At 40.6% G+C, this 20153-nt stretch overlaps 1 protein-coding gene across 2 annotated transcripts; it reads left to right on the top strand.

Annotated features, from left to right (window-relative positions):
* Positions 1 to 12133: 12133 nt before the first annotated feature.
* Positions 12134 to 17509, top strand: LOC135581804 (auxin response factor 22-like). Of its 2 annotated transcripts, XM_065088815.1 has the most exons (6): positions 12134 to 12663; positions 12793 to 13038; positions 13196 to 13258; positions 13352 to 14506; positions 15786 to 16672; positions 17153 to 17509. In XM_065088815.1, the coding sequence occupies exons 4-6, from the start codon at positions 13412 to 13414 to the stop codon at positions 17196 to 17198; spliced, it is 2028 nt and encodes a 675-aa protein (XP_064944887.1). In that variant the 5' UTR covers positions 12134 to 12663; positions 12793 to 13038; positions 13196 to 13258; positions 13352 to 13411; the 3' UTR covers positions 17199 to 17509. The 2 variants fall into 2 exon arrangements, with proteins under 2 accessions (XP_064944887.1, XP_064944886.1); XM_065088814.1 differs by having other exon boundaries at positions 12134 to 13038.
* The last annotated feature ends 2644 nt before the right edge of the window (positions 17510 to 20153 follow it).

The raw sequence follows: 20153 nt of genomic DNA, 5'->3' as shown, positions 1-20153 counted from the left end.
GGTGCGGCGAGAGGAGGGTTTTATTGCGAAAGTGTCAGCGGATATGAGTGGCGCCCACCGGGGCCATCAGCTTGCCCGGATCTTAAGAAATACGTGTCAAAAAACATTGAGCTTAAGTCCCCGACCTAACGAGAAATCTGCGGGAGACCCTCTCCAAACTTACCTCCTCTGTACCAGCGTCGTCGACGCCGGTTCAGTTCCAGAGGGAAGACTGTGGGACCCGTTCAGGTAGTGCGGAACCGTTGGGACTCTTTTAGCACGGATCCTGTCCAAGAAAATCTTCATCTAGAATCTTCCACTTCGATATTAGAGCCGTTCAAAATGTGGACCCCACTAAAGTCCGTCCCTCAGATCCATTTGTTCCGCTCCAAGCGAGGAGATTCCGAGGACCTGCTCTCCTCTTCTGCGCCAAGCTCATCGGAGTCCGCAGGCGGGGAAGTCTTCGTCGGAGACCATGGAGATGCAGTTCCGTATCACTCATCCGCCGGACATCACCTAATTCTTAGACTAATTGATGGTCTAAGTTGCTATTATTAGAGTTGATATATTGTTCAAATTGACTAGAATACATCTTGCGCACTATTCTTATCATTTCCAAAAGTGGTTGCCTTTGATCTTAAAAGTCCCTGTGAGACTCTTGTTGAAGAGACGAAGGCCGTAGGCACTCACATAGGTGTCCACTAAATGAAGAGAGACACTTTAAAATATTAAAATATATAAATATATAATATAGTTATAAATAAAAATAAAAATATGATATTAAATTAAGATTAATAATATTTTTAATAATAAATTCAAAATAAAATAAATATTAATAGTATTAAATAGGGATTAGTAGTTCTAAATAAGATTAATATAGTTAACAATTCTAACAATGGGTAACGGTGAAAAAAGGAGTCATCGATGATGGAAAGTGAGAAAAAAAAGGGTGGCAGTGACGAAGAAACCTTTAGACAACGACAATAGTATCAAAGAAAATTATAAACGGCGACAGAAAAAGCTACGGATGACGACAACAACGACGGAGAAAGCTATGAACAATAATATCAAGGGCAGAGGAAGCTTCGCATGTGTCTGTCTGTTGATGGTGGATGAAGCTACGGACCTATCCCTTGGTAATAAAGTGGGCTGCATACAAAGCGTGGAGGGAACTATGCAAAATTGCTATAGCCGTGGGAACATTGGACCTATCCGTCGATGACAAAGAAAGTGTCATATCTATTTAGGCAATAATAACGGAGCATAGGTGTGTTAGGGACAGCAATAATAGTTATGGGTTTACTGTGGCATGTGTGGGTACCGAGGGAGGGGTTTGTTTAAGGTGTTTAGTTGGTTCGATTGAGCCAACTAACACCTAGTTTAATTAATACGGGTGACAATCTAGTTCACATTCAACTCGATGCTCGCATGAGGAGTTTGATGCTTGGGTGAGGTGAGCACCCAAACAACGCTTCACTGAAGTATGTCACTCAGCCATTGTGTGAGGCCTTGTCTCGCCTCGCTCGAGCACCTTGGCACATTTACGGTGAAACATAACTTTGTTCTTGCAGATGGAGGACGACTTGAAATGGAGATATCATTGAACTTCAGCTGAATTAGTATCTGCCAACATGGATTATCTAAAAATCTGCCAAGTTATCAAATCATTATCAGTAGACATTAAAGTTCTGCTTTGCGCTTGCCATTCTATGTTTCTGTATATATTGCCAACTGTGTTATTCATGAACTCCACTAGTACCAAATATCAGGTGCTCATATTGTTGAAACCAACCTTTCATGTTGCAGTATGTCGAGTGATCCTATGTTGGTAGAAAGCTACTAATAATAATTACATATTTTTGAGCTGCTGTTAATTAAGGAGACTCAGATTGTTTCCCTTGGTGAAGAATCCATTTAATGCTTGCCTTATCAGTTAGGTGATAGAGAACATAAAACTAGGACCATGAATGTAACTTGGATATGAGCAAAGCATTGTTCCTCAAATCGCTGTTCATTTCCTGCTGTAAAAGTAGTTTAGATGAAGAGTTTGATGCCTCATATATATTCTGCCTTTTATACCTGTGACTTTATCCTGACACTTTAAACGAAAGTGCCATGGGAAAGGGAGAATGGAATCCAATTCCATCACACCAAACTCAACGCTTCATTTATTGATGACAGGTCTTTCTACTTTACATCAAGAGCAGCACATACAGCAATCAATTAACACAGCAACACAACAATCAAACGCAAACTGGGATGGCAGTTCACAGCTACCACCTTTCACCACTACCATTTCCCTGCACAACGTGATTAAGCATATCTCCTTTAGATTTTATATTCGTAGCATACCAAAAAACCAAAGGATGAAACATTGCGTTACCTTCAGCAGAAGCAGGGAGGAGAAGCACGAGTTTACTTGGTGATGGCATACACAGCGTAGATGATCCCCGGGAGGTACCCAAACAAGGTCAACAACAGGCAGATCCAGAACTCCACCTGCCAGTTGAATAGATAAAGATCAGTTCTTAGATCATAGCACAGATGAGCATATTTATATATGTTTCTCTCTGCAGCTCTTAAATAAATTCACGACGAGAAGAAGAAGAAGAAGAAGAGGAAGAGCTTGAGCGCAGTAGGCACTCTGAGAGGCCTACGTACGTACGTGCGTGCATGTTGAGCTTATCAATACCTGGCATCCGAATTTGAGGAAGACGCCCAGTGGGGGGAGGAGGATGGCCACAAGAATATCGATGCAATTGACCGTGCCCTCGTCCGCCATCAGCGATATATCTGGAGCTCCGAGGACGACGACGGCGAGGAAGAAGAAGGGTAGCAAATGAGTAAGCGAATGGGGGTGGAAAGCTTCGGGTGCCTTTAATAGGTAGACATGATGGCATGTGCAGATCGCGTGAATCTTAATAATACAGCCTAATCCTACGCAGGACTTCGCACTTTTCCACTGCCGCAGATGCTCTCGGAACGAGATCACATGATTTCTACTAATCTATTATTGTGCTCTACTATATATTGTATGATGTTTTGCTTTTGTGGCGTTGATAATTAACGTAACTATGCACATTGCCGATCGGTGAAGCACAGCCATGTGTAGGTGTGGTCAAGTTGGGTAGGATTGCCGATTGTGGAAGAGCAAGCACTTGCGCCCGTTTCACATGATTGTTTTAGAATGCATGGCTCTTGTCCTATTACAACTATTTGTATCATCATAATAATGACTCGAAGGAATATGAATTGTAATTTGGGAAGGAGTTTTAGGGTTTGTAAGTATTTATGGTGATGGTGTCATAAGTATTGTCGACTAGTGAATCTGTATGGTTGGTTCACTGCATAGGCTGCGTGATAAAAAATCGTATGCCAGTTCAGGATGATCGGGTAGGCGGACCGAGATATTTCTGATTGCCAAGTTTCTTCCTCGGGTTGGGTTGCCTTGGTGTCCTCGGACGACCGACAATCTTGCATGATAGGCGGACGTCGGATGTTGCTCAATGCGGCTTCTCCGATGCTTAAGTCCGCAAAGGGGAGAAGACAATAGTGTAAGCTATATAACTAAGCTAGTGTATAGAGAGTTCCCCCCTCAGTGTCAGTTGATGGGTTTCTTTTTATATATGATCCTTGAACCATCTTATTGCCTGGCCTAAGATAAGATTAGGTGAACCACCTGATCATTCTATGATCTTGATAAGGTAGGGTGGTTATTGCCGGTCATTAGTGCGGGGCACATCGGGATGCACTACGGAGTTATTTTAGGGCTGATGACTTTGAGCTCTACTCAGGTGTGTCTCTATGGCAGATAAGCTGGCATGGGAAAAAATCATCCCTATCATTTGCCCCCCCTTGAAAGGGTATCCTTACGGGCATTCTTCGGAGGGCGGGCTTACGTGCTCTTATGTTGGGTACGTGCTATGATGGAAGTCTATTAACTAGGGTGTCGAGACTGCGTCGATCTGGCCGAGGTACGATCCTGGGTCTTCAGGCCGAGTGCACGGCTAGGGAGCGTGTAAGCTCGGCCTAGGCGTAGCCCTTGGGGCTTCACATCGAAGTGCTTGGCTCGGGAGTGAGTCCTTTTTAACTCCACTCATCCGAGGTGTCACTCTCAGGTCTTCATACTGAGTGCATGACTAAAGAGCGTATAAGCTCAACCTAGGTGCAACCCTCGGGATTTCATGCCAAGGTGCACGACTAGGGAGCGCGTAAGATTGGCCTATGTGCAACTCTTGGGCTTCACACTAATATGCATGGCTCAGGAGCGAGTCCTTTTTAACTTTTACTCATATGATGTGTAGGCCTCAGGTCTTCAAACTGAGTGTACAGTTAGGGAGTTTATAAGTTTGGCCTAGGTGTATCCCTTAGGTTATTATCTAAGGTGCATAGCTAAGGAGCACATAGGCTTAGCCTAAGTGTAGTCCTCGAGTCTTCATGTTGAGGTGCACGGTTAGGGAGCACATAGGCTCGGCCTAGGTGCGGTCCTCAGGGGTTCACACCAAGGTGCATGGCTCGGGAGTGAGTTATTTTTAACTTTTACTCATCCGAGATGCCACCCTCAGGTCTTCAAACTAAGTGTATGGCTAGAGAGAATGTGAGCTCTGCCTAGGTGTAGCCCTTTGGTTTTCATGTTGAGGCACGTGACTTGGCTATAGCTCTTTTGGAGGCTAAGTTTCTGAGGTGTGCTTAAGATCCGACCTTATCAATTAAATCGAAGTTTGCCCAAAGCTTGATGTTCGACTCTTCTTTAGAGAAGTTTCAGGTTTGGATAGTCGGTAAGATTACCTCAATTGAGACCATAGCATGAGTTCCATATGCTAGATAAAAAGGTGATTCTTTGGTAGTTGTAGTCTGATAACTCTATAAAAATGATAACTCTATAAAAATGCTTGGATACTCATCTACTCATGCTCCTTAGCTCCATAGACCATTTTCTTTAACCCCTCTAGTATGACTCGATTAATGTCCTTAACCTAATCATTGGATTGTAGATAGGTCATGGAGCTGAATTTTAATTGAATGCTAAGAGAGTCATAGAACTCCTTGAACTTGACATTATCGAATTGTGTTATATTGTCGGTAATTAGGACCCGTGGAACACCAAATCGGGAGATGATTTTTTTAAAATGACCTTCAACCTATTTCTCTGAGATTGAGGCCAAGGGCTCAACCTTCGCTCACTTGGTGAAGTAGTCTACTCTAATTATCATGTATTTTCTTTAGCTTGAGATTAGGGAAAAGAACTCAGAATATCTAACCCCTACTATGTGAAAGGCTAGGTAGAGTTTATTGGGTTTAGCTCGATTATAAGTAGTCTTTATATCTAAGCATTACATTGTCACTTATCATAACGTTAGACATACACCACATCATCTTATTTAAGAGTCGACTAGTAATATCCCTATCACAACTTTAAATATGAGAATCATGATCCGGTGTACTCCTCGCATGTCCCTTCATGAACTTTGAATAGTATTTATACAACCTCCATAGAAGGAAAGCAATGCAAGAGAGAGTGTGTTAGGGATCCCCAATAAAATATATCATTTATGATGCAATACAAGCTTATTATTTTTGAACCTTTGGTGCTTCATTTGGGTCTATGGAAATGGCTCTAGTTTTGAGATATCTTTAGATATTTCCAATTCAAGTGACTTCGAGGGAGGTGATTACTACCTCACCCTTGCAGACACTTTTCCACTTAAGTATTTCAACAAGTGTCTTCCCCTCGAAGTATAAGTAGTCTCTAGAGGCTTGTTTAGATAGAGAGCCGATTGTCATGTTGTCGCTTTGGGGAATCTATTTAATGTTGGATATAAGGATATATGCTATCATTAGCCTTACCATTGTAAGATATATAACCATGGTGGGATCACAAGCTTCGTAGGTCCCATTTACTTGGTTGATCACTAATTGAGATTCATTATAAACTCACCCTCATTTCTCTACTAAGATGAAGGTCTATTAACAATGCCTCATATTCAACTTCATTGTCGGTTATTTTGAAGTTGAATCAAAGAGCATGTTTATGAACTCTCACCTCTAAGTTCTGAGGATAAAGCATACCCCCACATTTGATAGTATTGTGGATCCATTGACATAGAGGATTCAAGGCTTGCTTGTAGCTTCTTTCACAATAATCATCTCTTTCATGAAGTTTGCCAAGGTCTATGCTTTAATGACAGTTCATGGGTAGTAAGAGATATTGAATTAGCTAAGTTCTATCACCCACTTAAGAAGTCTTCTAGTGGCATTAGGCTTTAAGAAAAATTATCATGTTAGTTGATCTATCATAACTATGATATGATGAACCTACAAATATGATCAGAGTTTCCTCAATGCTAGCACCAACCCATATGCAAGCTTTTCAAAGTTCGAGTATCAAGTTTTTATGTCTTGGAGTATATGGCTTGTATAATATATCAACCTCTAGATTTGATCCTCCTCCTAGATTAGCATTGAACTTACTACAACAGGAGCTATTGATAGGTAAAAGAATGACTCTTCTCTTGGAAGCTGACTAGAGAGTTGAGGTGAGGATGCCAAATAAGCCTTTAGCAACTCAAATTCTATTTGGCATTGCTCAGCCTATTAAAAGTTTTTTAGTTACTTTAAAGTTTGGAAGAACGGTAGATATTGATCTCCAATTCTAGACATTAAATGTCTCAAGACAGTAATCTGGCTTATCAATCATTGAATTTCTTTAATTAAGGATGGTGGCTTCATATTGATGATAGCTTAGACCTTTTCTAGATTGATATCGATTTTTTGCTGGTGGACCATGAAACCAAAGAACTTACTAAAGCCTAAGCCAAATATGCAATTTAAGCGATTTAGTCATATATGAAATTTCTTAATCATCATCCATATTTCTCCTTGATAAGTTAAGTGAATATTAGCAATCTAGCACTTTACTAACATGTCATCTATGTAGACCTCCAAGTTCTTCTAATTCATCATTGAAATATTTTATTAACCATTCCCTAATAGGTCACTTTAGTATTTTCGAGTCCGAAAGGTATGACCTTTTAATAATACAAACTTTTGTCAACGATGAATGATGTGTGCTCATTGTCTTATTGTGTCATCTTTACAAGGTTATAGCTAGAAAAAGCATTTACGAAAGTTAGATACTTATGACCAGAACTGGAATTAACTACTTGGTCGATTAACGAATGAGGGAAGCTATCCTTCATGCAAGCTTTGTTAAAATTTATATAATCAACGTATATATGCTACTTTTTATTATTTTTCTTTACAAGAACTACATTGGCAAGTCACTTAGAATAGCGGACCATGTGAATAAAATTAGTATAAAATAATTTATTCATTTCTTCCTCCACTTTAACCCCTTAGTCCGGTGTGAATCTTTGGGGCTTTTGTGACACTCGAGGATATTCAAGATTGATATTAAGTTGGTGTTGAGTGACATTCCTATTAATTCTCTACATATCACTTGGAGACTAAACAAAAACGTCATAATTCAATAGTAGGAAGTTAACCGGCTTGGTCTTCATTTCATTGGATAATAATGACCCAACTCTCACAGTCCGATCTGGTTGTGTTGGATCTAGCAAGATTTCCTCAAGTGGTTCTCTTGCTTCTTGGTGGGGGTTTATTAGTGTTATTTTCCTGTGGTCTATCTATTGCTCTGACAATGTCAATTTCTTTACAAGAGTTGTTAATGTCAAGTAGTAGTGTTTCGACTCTCGTGGATCACTCTTTAACTCTTTGATTCCTGAATTCATGAGAAACTTCAATGTCAAGTAGTATGTTGATACAACTACTCTCAAGTGATTAAGTGTAAGATGACTCACAATGGTATTGTATACTAATGGGATGTCGACAACTAGAAACTTGGTTTTTATCATCTTCGAACAACTACCAAATCTAAAGATTATGTAAAGCTCAACAATCCCAAAAGGGGTAATAGAATCCCTTGTAAAGCCAATGACAATTGAAGATATGGGTTAGAGGTCCAGTGCTATTAGATCAATCTTTTGGAAAGTATCATAATATAGCTTTCAATGTCAATCAAGATCTTTTTAACCAAAGTATTTACAATTCAAAGGGAGACTACTAATGTGTCATGAAGGTGCTTCGCCTCTTCTTCTTTGAATACAATTGGTGGGTCTCTGTTGAGGTAAAATCTCTTCATTTAAAACTCCCTAGCATATATTTTTCAAGCAAAAGAGCTATAGCCCACTATTGCTAGCCCATTGATGATTACATCTAGTTGCCTCTTAATGGGCCCTCAAGGTTTAGGACATATCTCTAGGGCCTTATAAAGGAACTTATTAAAATGTCATCTTTGAATTAACTTCTTGATTTGTTCCTTCATAATATAATAGTCTTTAGTGTCATGCCCATGATCTTGGTGAAAGCAATAGAACTTTGTCATATTCCTCCTTAATACTATAGCCCTTAAAAGCCAAGGCATATGGAGGAATCCCTTTTCTTGAATTTGCATAAATACTTCTGTATAAGGTATGCTTAATGACATGAAATCATATCGAGGAGGAACACAATCCCCCCTTAGTCAATTATTGTGTATTCTTTCATTCTAACATGGCACCCTTTCTTCTTTTGTTGACTTTATTAGTTCCATCTTTCTTTTTTCGGTGATCACATATTCCATGGCAAAATATCAATTGGCTTCTTGTAGAGTCATCAAAGGTTGAGTGATGACTTGATTAAAAAATCTTAAAGATTGTAGCCTATTGATATAAGCATTTATGAAGGCAAAAAATGTTAGGTTAGTAACCATCTTGACTTCCTCGTTAAACCTTCTAATATAACTTTTCAATGATTTTTTTCTTTCTTGTGTATGGCTAGGAGAGTAGTGAGCTCTTTAGAGAGCCTATATCTGATAAAGTTGAGTTCAAACCACCTTGCTAACTATCCAAATTAAGGAGATAGAATGGGGAGGGAGCTTGACGAACCACTCTCTTGTTGTACCCCTCAAGGTTGTTGGGAAGGTCTGACACATGAGAAAGTTGATGGTTTCATAAAGCATTATCTGAGAAGTAAATACTGTTATATGCCTTAATGAGTCAGACTTTCCATCATATACATCTAAGGTTGGGAGCTGAAAGCTTTAGGGAACTAACTCCTCATTTTTTATTTCATGAAGGGAAAGCGCAAATATGACTAAGCTTTCAATTGCTTCCCCTGTTTTATTTCTTTATGAATGTCTTCTAGCCTCTGATTTGTTTCATTGAGATGATCTTGAAGTTCAATTATGAGTTTGGTCGATTGAGCAACTAATTTATTTTATATTTTGTTTATGGTGGGGGATTTAGAACTTAGACTAGTTGAGGGGAGTGTGCTTCTTGTGGTATGTTGACTTAAGTTAGACGTAACACTACTATGAGACTAGGAACTAAGACAGGTGATGAAACTAGAGCCGGGAACGATGGAGTGAATGGAGTAGATTATGTTTTCTAGGTCAATTGGCTCAGTTGAGGAAGGTATGAGACTACAGTTTCAACTATCCCAATTAGGACCTATATTTGTTGGACTAAAGTGTACAAGGTCTCAACTAAGATGATCATTATTGTGGAGGCTAAAGGTACGAGCTATTGGAGAGGTGGTTGATTGAACATTGAGTCCTAAAAAAGTCATTGGAATAGCTTAGAGTTAGGAATCTAAAAATATGGATTACCATTGAACCAATTAAAAAAGTTTGATCATGATACTATGACATACATGAGTTTGAACCTTGTATTTGTCCCCCTTTTATTTTTTATTACCCTTCTTTCAATTTGGCACATTCCCCATGCACTTAGGTTCAATCATGTGATTTAAGCAATTTGCGCATAAGAGGGTCTGCTAAGAGTTGTCTCCTAATTTTGGTATTAATGCCCAAAGTCTAAGTTATCTTCATCAAAATTTAGTAAGAAGAACAGATGATACCTACTCCATCCCCAGAAAAGCTTGTGGAAGAAAGAGAGTAAAAAGAACTCGGTGGCTTGTGGATGTTGATGTTCTACCTAAGGAATTGAGTGAAACAAACACATCTGCCGATGGTCTCCCTTGACATGTTTGGGTACTTTATCATGTGCAAATATTCTATGCCAGAATTGATTGTTTCAAGGCATGCTTGACCACCGAGAGAGAGAGAGAGAGAGAGAGAGAGAGAGAGAGAGAGAGTGCTGTCCTCCTTGCTGTGAGGGCTCCTACTCTGACCCCGGAATCTTTGTTCCTGGGATGGCAGACCGTCCCACATGAACAACTCATCTCCCACCCTTACACAAATCAATGCCATAATACCTATCGCAAATGCACCACCCACTTTCTCTTCCTGCTCCTCCTGCTAAGGAAGTCATGGCCAACATCGATCCCAATGCTAACACACAAGATTGTCCTTGGAGTCACTCTTCTGGGTCTCTGCTTGTGCTACATCTCTTCTCGTTTTCATGAGGTGATCATGAACTAATGCTTCATGCCGGAAGTAGAGAGAGAGAGAGAGAGAGAGAGAGAGACTCAAAGCTCCAAAGACACACCCAGGATCCTCCATTCTTCTCTGTCTCTGGATTAGCTAGACATTATTTAATATCATTGTCATCTTTTTTTCTCAGATGCCTAGGAATGTCACGCATGATGGAATTAAGCCTTTTGCTGATGAGTGAGCTCAGGAAGAACATGCATGCCAAGTTGCAGAGTAAACTACTCAAGCAGGTTATGTACCTGACATAAAGATATCCGGATTTTTGGATGATACCACCGATTCGCAGCTGAAAACTGAGTCATTGATGTGACCTGAGAAATCTTTAGCAGCGCAAAATCTAATCACTAGATACGGAATTCTAATAAGAAGAACAAACAAACACACACAAAAATTGATCTTCTCTTTCAAAAAAAAACAAAGTTTTCGTTTCCCCTGCAAACACGCCTCAGGAAATGCTTTTGCTTTTTGGTCTCTGATGATTCTGACTTCCAGCAGAATTCAAACAATGTCTACTCCACCATTCATTAGTGATCAACTTGCTCCATGATTCTGAGCTGTATTTTTTTTTCTTTTGGAATTTTTTTTTTTCTCGTGAGGTTGAAGTAATACAGATTCTGCTTCATGAATTCTTTCTGCCGGAATATGTCAGATCTCGGTTCATCTCGATGAGGGCAAGACCGAGTATGGATGGATAAATAGATAGAGGCCATTTGTGGACTTGATAGCTCTCCTCATCCATGTGTTGTCTTGTGTTCTTTCTCCATGCACGTCATTATCCGCTTACCCTCACAAGGCAAGCTGTCGTTAGCTGCCCCCATGCGGCACGCAGCTCACGGGACACATGCATCGACTCCAAAAACAACTCTCATCTCAAATCCAGTCCACTGCTTTGGTTTGTATACAGTGTGCCATGAAGGATGACGTGGATCATCTCACAGTGGGTTGGGTTGTATGAGGTTGGGATGTGAAGGGGAAACGTGACGAAGGATGTCACTGTTGAAGAGTCCGAGAACACCAAGACGATAGGCGGGGGAGGCTCAACTTGTGGGTTGTGACCGGGGAGGAAGGACAGTCGGTGTGATCGCATTGTGCTGCATGCGCAGTAATGGCCGGAAGTTGTAGAGAGAAGGACCTAAATTAAGACAGCGTGGGAATGGACCAGCCTGAGCTAATGATTGACATACAAACGATCCTCTTTCCGTTGTCTTTGTCTCCTCAGAGCCATATTCCCATCATAATACTGCCTTAATGATCGATCATATGCTTTCTGCCTAGGGAATTCGCTGCCTGATGGCTCCATTGATCTTAATCATCACTGTTATTTTTTTGTTTTCAGTCCATCATTGTTGATCAATCAAGGTTGCTACTAAGTTGGTGATGATGATGATGATGATGAACATAAGAAGATCATTACGACAGAAGTTGACATTTTAAAGTAAGAAGCAATCTAAAGGCGAGCCTGAATTCTCATCTAATAATGCAAGATAATTTTATTTGAAGGAATTGAAAAGGAAAGGAAAGACATTATCCAAAAAAACGATAGCTTCCTTTGCTTTGCTTGGGAAAGAGGTCAGGTAGTGGCAATGTGGTAAATGGAGAGGAAAGACGAGAGGAAGTCGCAGCAGGAAGCGCGAGGGTCTCCACGTTGTGCGGATCGGTGGGGACTTACGACGACGGTGGCCTCCAGAATCGCGCCGTCCGAACAAAGGATCCGGGAAGGCGTCCGCGACGCGTGTCGATTAAAAGCCTTCCTATTGTAAGGTGTGGCGTCGAATGGCACAAACACCAGATCTCCTCCTCTTCGTCCCGTGCTCCCACTTCCACTACTACAGCATCGCAAGGACACCACATGAATCGAAATCTCACAAGAAAAGAATAGGAGACGCCAATTTGATTTGATTTCTTAGTGCAATATTTTAGATTCTTTTCTATCTCTCTCCCCTTTCTTTTCCCCTCGTTGCCTTTTCATCGCGTCTGTGTGTGTGTGTGTGTGTGTGTGTGTGAGAGAGAGAGAGAGCGAAAGAGAGAGAGAGAGAGAGAGAGAGCTGCTCTAATGATACGAGATCCGAGGAGGAAAGCAGTAGCCAGCGTATGTGGAGCCTTTCTTTGTTTGTTTCTTTCAATTGCCTGCGAAGTTGCGTGATTCTGGCTATGATGGGGAGAGTTTCACTGTGATCGGGGGGATAATTGGCGGCAAGATTGCATCTTGGGTTGTATTCTTTGGCGAATAGGTTCTTTATTCTTTGTTGATTTGGTATTTGGCGTGATATTTGTTCGATTTGTTGAGATGAGGGGTGTGGGGAAGGAAAGCGTAAGGATTGAGATTTTTTTGCTGCAAAATGGATTTTTGGATTTTGTAGGGTTTCGAAGCAGCAGGGTTTGAGTCGAGGTGGTGAATTGAGCTCGGTGGTGGAGTTTATACACACGTTTCTGGTTGGATTTTCTTAGAGACTTTGATCGAGTAGAGATAGACAGGGTTCTTGGTGTTTTGTTGCCGCTCTTGATCGACTTCGAGAGGAGATTTTTGGCAGAAGAAAAAAGGAATTTCTCTGGTTCTCCATTCTGCGCCGGAAATTTCTCCTTTGTCCAGTCGCGTCCTGAGCAAGGTAAGCTGCCAGGCATTAGGTCTCAACTTCCAAGAGTCTGAAGTTTCCTGTTTCTTTTCCGGTATCAAAATTCCAGCTTGGGTGTCGATTTGGATATTTCCGGTTCATGGTGATTACTCTATGTTTTTTGATTCCTTATGGTGATTCCTTGTTTCAGGAATCCCAATGATAGAACGAATCTTGTGTTGTGGAGGAGATGAAGACTTGGCTTGCTTGATACGTGAGAGATTTATCATTGAATTCTTCTTCTTAGGTCATTAAGGTGGTTCTTTCCTTCCCTACTCAACTAACAGAAATTTGTTTCGGTTCCCAGCATTCTCCCAAGACTAGTTAGAGTTGTTGTTTCCCACGCTTGCTTTCGGTGAATCCATCGATGAAGGACCACGATCGATGCCTGGACTCCCAGCTCTGGCATGCTTGCGCTGGCGGGATGGTTCAGATGCCGGCCGTGAATTCAAGGGTCTACTACTTCCCCCAGGGTCATGCTGAGCACGCCCAAGGGGTTGTGGACTTTGGGACCTCTCGGCAGATACCACCTCTCATCCTCTGCAGGGTGACTGCAGTCAAGTTCATGGCTGATAAGGAGACGGATGAGGTCTTTGCCAAGATCCAGATGGTCCCCATCAGCAACAGAGAGCTGGACTGTGGCGAAGACGGCTGCTTGGATCTTGGTATGAACGGAATTGATTCGCAAGAAAAGCCTACATCTTTTGCCAAGACACTGACGCAATCGGATGCCAACAATGGTGGTGGATTCTCAGTCCCTCGCTATTGTGCTGAGACCATCTTCCCCAGGTTGGACTACTCAGCGGAACCCCCTGTGCAGACTGTGATTGTGAAGGATGTACAGGGCGAGGTCTGGAAATTTAGGCATATTTACAGGGGGACACCACGCCGGCACCTGCTCACCACTGGATGGAGTACCTTTGTAAACCAGAAGAAGCTGGTGGCCGGGGATTCGATTGTGTTCCTCAGAGCAGAGAACGGAGATCTACGCATTGGGATCCGGCGTGCCAAAAGAGGTGGGGTTGGTGATGGCCCTGAGACACCTTCTGGGTGGAATCCTCCGGGTGGAAGTGGTGTCTCTGGCTATGGTGGATTCTCTGTCTTCCAAAGGGAGGAAGAGAGCAATTTGATGAGAGGTACTGGTGGTAATTTTACCTCGAGCAGGGGTATGAGAGGAAGGTGCCGAGTGACGGCAGTTTCTGTGGTTGAAGCAGCAACCTTTGCGACTAGAGGGCATCCCTTTGAGGTTGTATACTACCCAAGAGCCAATACGCCTGAGTTCTGTGTGAAGGCTGCGGCAGTGACAGCAGCGATCAGGACCCGGTGGTCACCAGGGATGAGATTTAAGATGGCTTTTGAAACCGAGGATTCATCAAGGATTAGTTGGTTCATGGGGACTATATCTTCAGTTGACGTTGCAGATCCTGTAAGATGGCCTAATTCACCATGGAGACTTCTTCAGGTATCTTTTTTATGCAGCATGCATGTGTCTACCGAGCTAAATGTTCAATCTTCCTGTTTCCTCTGATTATCATTTGCTGCTTTATTACTTTCTGATGGAAGTCTTTTTTTTGCATGAACAGTGTTGCTGGTATGTATATCTTCTTTGTTTTTCCTTTCAGTTTGACATTCATGTTCTTTTGTTTGATTACTTGTCTAAGAAATATCTGATGTGGTGACTAAATACTTATTTTGATGAAGATATACTGAAGAAATTCTCGAGGGACATCTTGTCATATACTTCTTTAGCTTTTATTATGATGGGATTGACTATAACACTTGGCCATCTTAGTTGCATAGAGTAGAATGAAGTGTTTTTTACCCTTTGTTTTACACCCATTTCATGTCTATAATTTTGTTCTTTATCATTTCTATCATGTACTAATGTTATATTATCATTGTCAATGGCAGTACAGAGATGTCATGTTCTCTTTCATCTCCATGGGGGTATTATAGCAAATAATAGGACTTTTATCCTTGGGAATTGACATGTACATTGTGTTTATGATCTGAACCAGTTGTTCATAGGCAACAAAACCGTGCTGCTTAAATAAATGCAAACTTGATCCCAGATCTGGTTAGTTGGTAGAATAAGAACATGATAATATTTCTGTGGTGGTTCTGAGTCGTAACCCTGAAGGCTGAAGGTTGTAGTTGTTGTATTAGAATATATTGGCATCAGGAAAATGACTTTCTTTTAACAACTCATATTCCCATGAAATACTTGAGTTTTTAATATGTGGGTAATGTATTCACATAAAAATTGTTTTTTTTTGGCAAAGTTCTTTTTTGGAAAACTTATTTTTGGCAGGGAAAATAGAGTAAAACTTCCTTTTGGCAGATAAAATAGAGTAAAACTTCTTTCCGTAGAGAAAAATAGCGTCATTCATGAATAAATAGGATCATTCTGCTGAGTCACATGCATATATTTGAGAAATGGTACCATTATGGCTATCTTTTCATAAACATGTAAAGGATAATCTTGAGTCCTACTCATGGTCATGAATGAAATTTGGTTGATCTGCTGTCACATATATGAATTTCCTAGAGACCTCAAATTGTGTTTCCTTAATTTCTGTCGCGCATTGATACTCTTTTGATTCTGTATTTTACAACTGATGCTTCTTGCTTGACAGTTCAACTATGTCCCTTTGTTTTCCTTTTAACTTTCTTTTCTACCCAGAGTGTATCTCAGGTTTACAATTCGAGAATGCTAATCACCCCTGGAAATGGGTTTGCAGGTGACTTGGGATGAACCAGACCTGTTACAGAATGTGAAACATGTGAGCCCATGGCTAGTTGAGCTGGTCTCACACATGCCAGCCTTAAATCTTGCACATTTCTCCCCACCCAGCAAAAGACCGCGGATACCCCAACACCCTGATTTCCCCTTTGAAAGTCACTTTCCAACTCCAATGGTCCCTGGAACCCCCCTTGGGCCTAGCGACAGCATCTTTTGTTGTATTTCTGACAGCGCTCCTGCAGGCATACAGGGAGCCAGGCATGCAAATTTTGGTTTATCTTTATCAGATCTCCACCTTAACAAACTGCAGACGGGCCTGTTCCATGCTGGGTTTCACCGGCTTGATCATGCTACCCCACCCTCAAGGATATCAACGGGTGTTATTGTCAGCAATTCCACCTTTCATGATAACAATGTATCTTGCTTGCTAACAATTGGTCATCCTTCTCAGAGCCTGAAGAAATCATGTAACAGAAAGCCACCACAATTAGTGCTCTTTGGGCAGCCAATACTCACCGAACAACAGGTATCTTTGAGCAAACCTGAGAACATAATCTCCATTGGTGCTGCTGGAAAGAATTCACCAGACGGGAATCTTGAGAATATGAATGTGTCTGATGGCTCTGGATATGCAATAGGTCAAAAGGGGCCATGTTACAGGAATTGTCGAAATTCAGATCTCAGTCTTGAGACTGGGCATTGCAAGGTTTTTATGCAATCAGAAGATGTCGGTCGCACCCTTGACCTCTCTGTCTTTGGTTCATATGAGGAATTATATGGGACGCTTGCTGACATGTTTGGAATTGAGAAGTCAGAGATAATGAGCCATGTGCTTTACAAGGATGCAGCTGGTGCAATTAAACACACCGGAGATGAACCATTCTGGTGAGGATCTTGATCCCAATTTTTTGCAATCTGCAGAAAGACTATTTCTTTCATTATATGCTAAAGATGCCATCCACTCATGCCCACTGTTTCTAGTGTTATCTTTCTGTCATTTTTGTCCGAAAGGGATCTGGAAGATTCCAAATGCTTTATTTCATTTTCTTCCTATGTGTTTCTGCCTCAATTTGGCAGACATACCTACCTTGATGTTTGTTTCCTGAAGATAATGGTGCACAAGTTCCAGATGGTTTGCATAGCTGGCATTATCTTCAGGAAACAAATTATGACTTTTTTTTCTTGTCTCAGATTCATTTTATTTATCCCATGCTTCTTGTGGAACATTTCATGAAGCGAGCACGTTCCTTTACCTGGAGCATGTTGCTAGATATACAAAGTGGAGTGTAGGTTTTCCATGAAAATTTGGAATGCACTGTTTTTGTAGAACATAAGCTGATGGACATTTATCTTTGTGTTTTCTAGTGACTTCATCAAAACAGCCAGGAGGTTGACAATATTGACTGACTAATGAAGCTGACGACGAAGCAAGTTTGTGGAATCTCTTGCCAACTGTACAGTTGAATGAGCAAGTCTCGGAGTGCCAACATCATGCGCGCTTCATTCTTCGATGCTGATTTTTATGTAACCATAGCCGCTTCTCTGTTATACATCATCGATCTGCAGTATCAAATTTGCAACTAAGCAATAGTCGTTATCATTTTTATTTACCAGAAGGGATGGTTCATATGTTCTATTCTTGCTCGATATTACTGCCTCAGTAACTGTTGCAGCAAAAGCACAAAATTTCATTTTTAATCAAGATGATCTGTTCGATTTAAACTGTGGTATGTACCTTTCTTGTCATGCACACAGAAGAAGGTTTTACTCCATCCTAAATGTAGCAGAAAATATAATGCAAAACTGCTGTAATGCCTGTACACTATGAATCATTGGGATGCGTTGTTCATGTGTGTTACTGAAACGTCACTTCGGTGGATAACCGATATATTATTGTCACATAGTGTAGTGATGTAATTATGATACGGGCATCGTATTAGTACAATCTCATCAAATATTCCGGGTTAATTATATATTTTTTTATATTTTATATTTTAAAAAATTATATTAGGATACTTATCGTTATAAAAGTAAAATATTTAATTTTATTTCTCCTCGTGTCAACGATTCTATTGACAAAAATATTATACGTATTTAGTGATAAATCTTATATTGTCCGACATGTCATTGGTTCATCCGACGCTTCGTTTGAACCTTCGGCACATCGTTCTCTCTTTCGATATATTGCTCGATTCATTGGCATGTTGACCTCCCACAACATCTAATCTTCTTAGTGTAATGTTCGATCCTTTTGTTCCGATACTCGAATCATGGCACAAAGTATATCTTTCGACACGTCGACCAATCCTTCGGCCCAACATCCAATCTTTGACATGATTCATTCAGGACCAATATCTGATTATCTTGCATCGATCGATTTGTCTTTCTATGATCGAAGATAGTCCTACTTCACTCAAACACTCATTAGATCATAACTTCATCAATTAATTTCATCATCAAAATATGAAATTCAATAACGGCTCTAATAGAGATTCCATTTGACGATTGCCCCGTGACCCCTTCTTCTCCCGCTTTGCCTCCTCCTTTGTGATGCCCATAGGGCTCAGTACTCCCAATAATCAATAAAATATTTATTTTTCTTACGATGAGGGTCTTTTCTTATGGATCATTTCCAAATGTTTCCCTAGGGGGCTGTGGACCATTGACTTGAATGGAGCCTCGTGGTGCCAGTGCTATCCTTATTCTCTCTTCCGAATCATAAGGTCATTTGCGGACGAGCCATCTCCCTTTCCTCCATGGTTTTGTGGCGAGGGGACTCTTGGGATTTCGATGGTTTTGTTTTCTTCCTGGGAAGCGAAACTATCGTCATGTAATAACATTTGGATTCTCGAGAGTCGCCCCTATTTAAGTGACGTTGTCCCGAGTGGGGAACTTGATTGCCATGTGATACGTGGAGATCACAACCTTCAATCGATTTGAGGAGGGGGCTACCAATGATGGCATTGTATGTAGAAGGAAGGTCCACCATGACGAACTTGGCCGGTAACATCTTAGATCGGGGTTCCTTGCTAAAGGTGACATGGAGGGTTACTATACCTATGGGGAAGATGGGGTCCCCTATGAATCCTAACAGCGAGGACATCATCAGAGATAGGTCACTCATGGCTACTCCGGGTTTCGGAAGGCGTCGAGATAGAGCACGTCTGTAGAGCTGCCAGTGTCAATCATCGCCCTCTTGACAAGAGCGTTGGCCATCCAAACAGAGATTACCAAAGCATCATCGTGGGTGGGGTCCAAGTGGCTCTCATCTTCTTCTCTGAAGATTATCCTAGGCCCTTCTTCGATTCTCGGGGTTTTTCCTGAGAAGTCTCGGACATAGGCTTTCCAACCTAAGGAGCTTTCATCTTTAGAAGCATGCCCTATGAAGATGACGTCAATCTGCTTTTCCATGGATCCTCGGGGGCGGGGCCCTTCCTTATGAGCTCCTCGATTTGGTACCTCAGATCCTAGCACTCTTCTATATCGTGTTCATAATCCCGATGGAAACGATAATACTTGGATTTATTCCTCTGCTCTGGAGACTCTCTTGTGGGTTTGGGCTTCCTTAGCAGGCCCTTCTTTATTTGGAGAAAAATCTTTATCCTCGTCGTGTTGTGGGAGAGTAGCTCATTCTCTCTCGTCAATAGGACTCTCTTGAATGAGAGAATTTGAAGATGAATACAACTAAAGATTTCTCATAAATAAATAAGATACCTACATGCGTATGATTATTAACGCATAGACTCCTGATAACGTACTCAAAGGATGCGTATGATTATTAACGCATAGACCCATGATGACGTACTCAAAGGATGTAACAATAATAGTTAATATTTTATTATTATTTATTTATTTATTTAGAAAATAATCTTTACGTTTTATGAAGATTGTTAAGATATTAAGTGGCAACACTAAATAGAAAACTCTAAATAAACACCCTTATTTTTATTTTTTTTATACCGATCACAATTTCTTTCTTCCTCCCACTGTTCCACTTCCCAATTATTATTTTTTGATTGTTCGATTAATTCTCCATATATATATATATATATTATTTCAGAGGATTAATCTATATATATATAAATATATATAACTCCTAAAATGTAATCTATGTTACTCATATACAAAAGAATCAAAATGATCGATCCCAAATCCTTATATGCAAACAAAAAGTTATGCTTGTCTTTGGTACCTTCATATACTTTCAAATCAAAATTTTCTATATTGTTAAATTTATTTTCTTTTATGCACATGACCCAAATGTTAATATATCTTAAAATTAAAACTTTTGCTCTTCAATTTGGAGCCTCTAAAATTTGCTCTTCAATTTATTTTCTTTTCGTCAAATGCTGTTTACGACTACAAC

This window comes from Musa acuminata, chromosome BXJ1-11, assembly GCF_036884655.1.
Source record: "Musa acuminata AAA Group cultivar baxijiao chromosome BXJ1-11, Cavendish_Baxijiao_AAA, whole genome shotgun sequence".
Lineage (NCBI taxonomy): Eukaryota > Viridiplantae > Streptophyta > Magnoliopsida > Zingiberales > Musaceae > Musa > Musa acuminata.
Note: the sequence above shows the minus strand (reverse complement) of the source record. Positions and strands in the feature narration are given on the sequence as shown.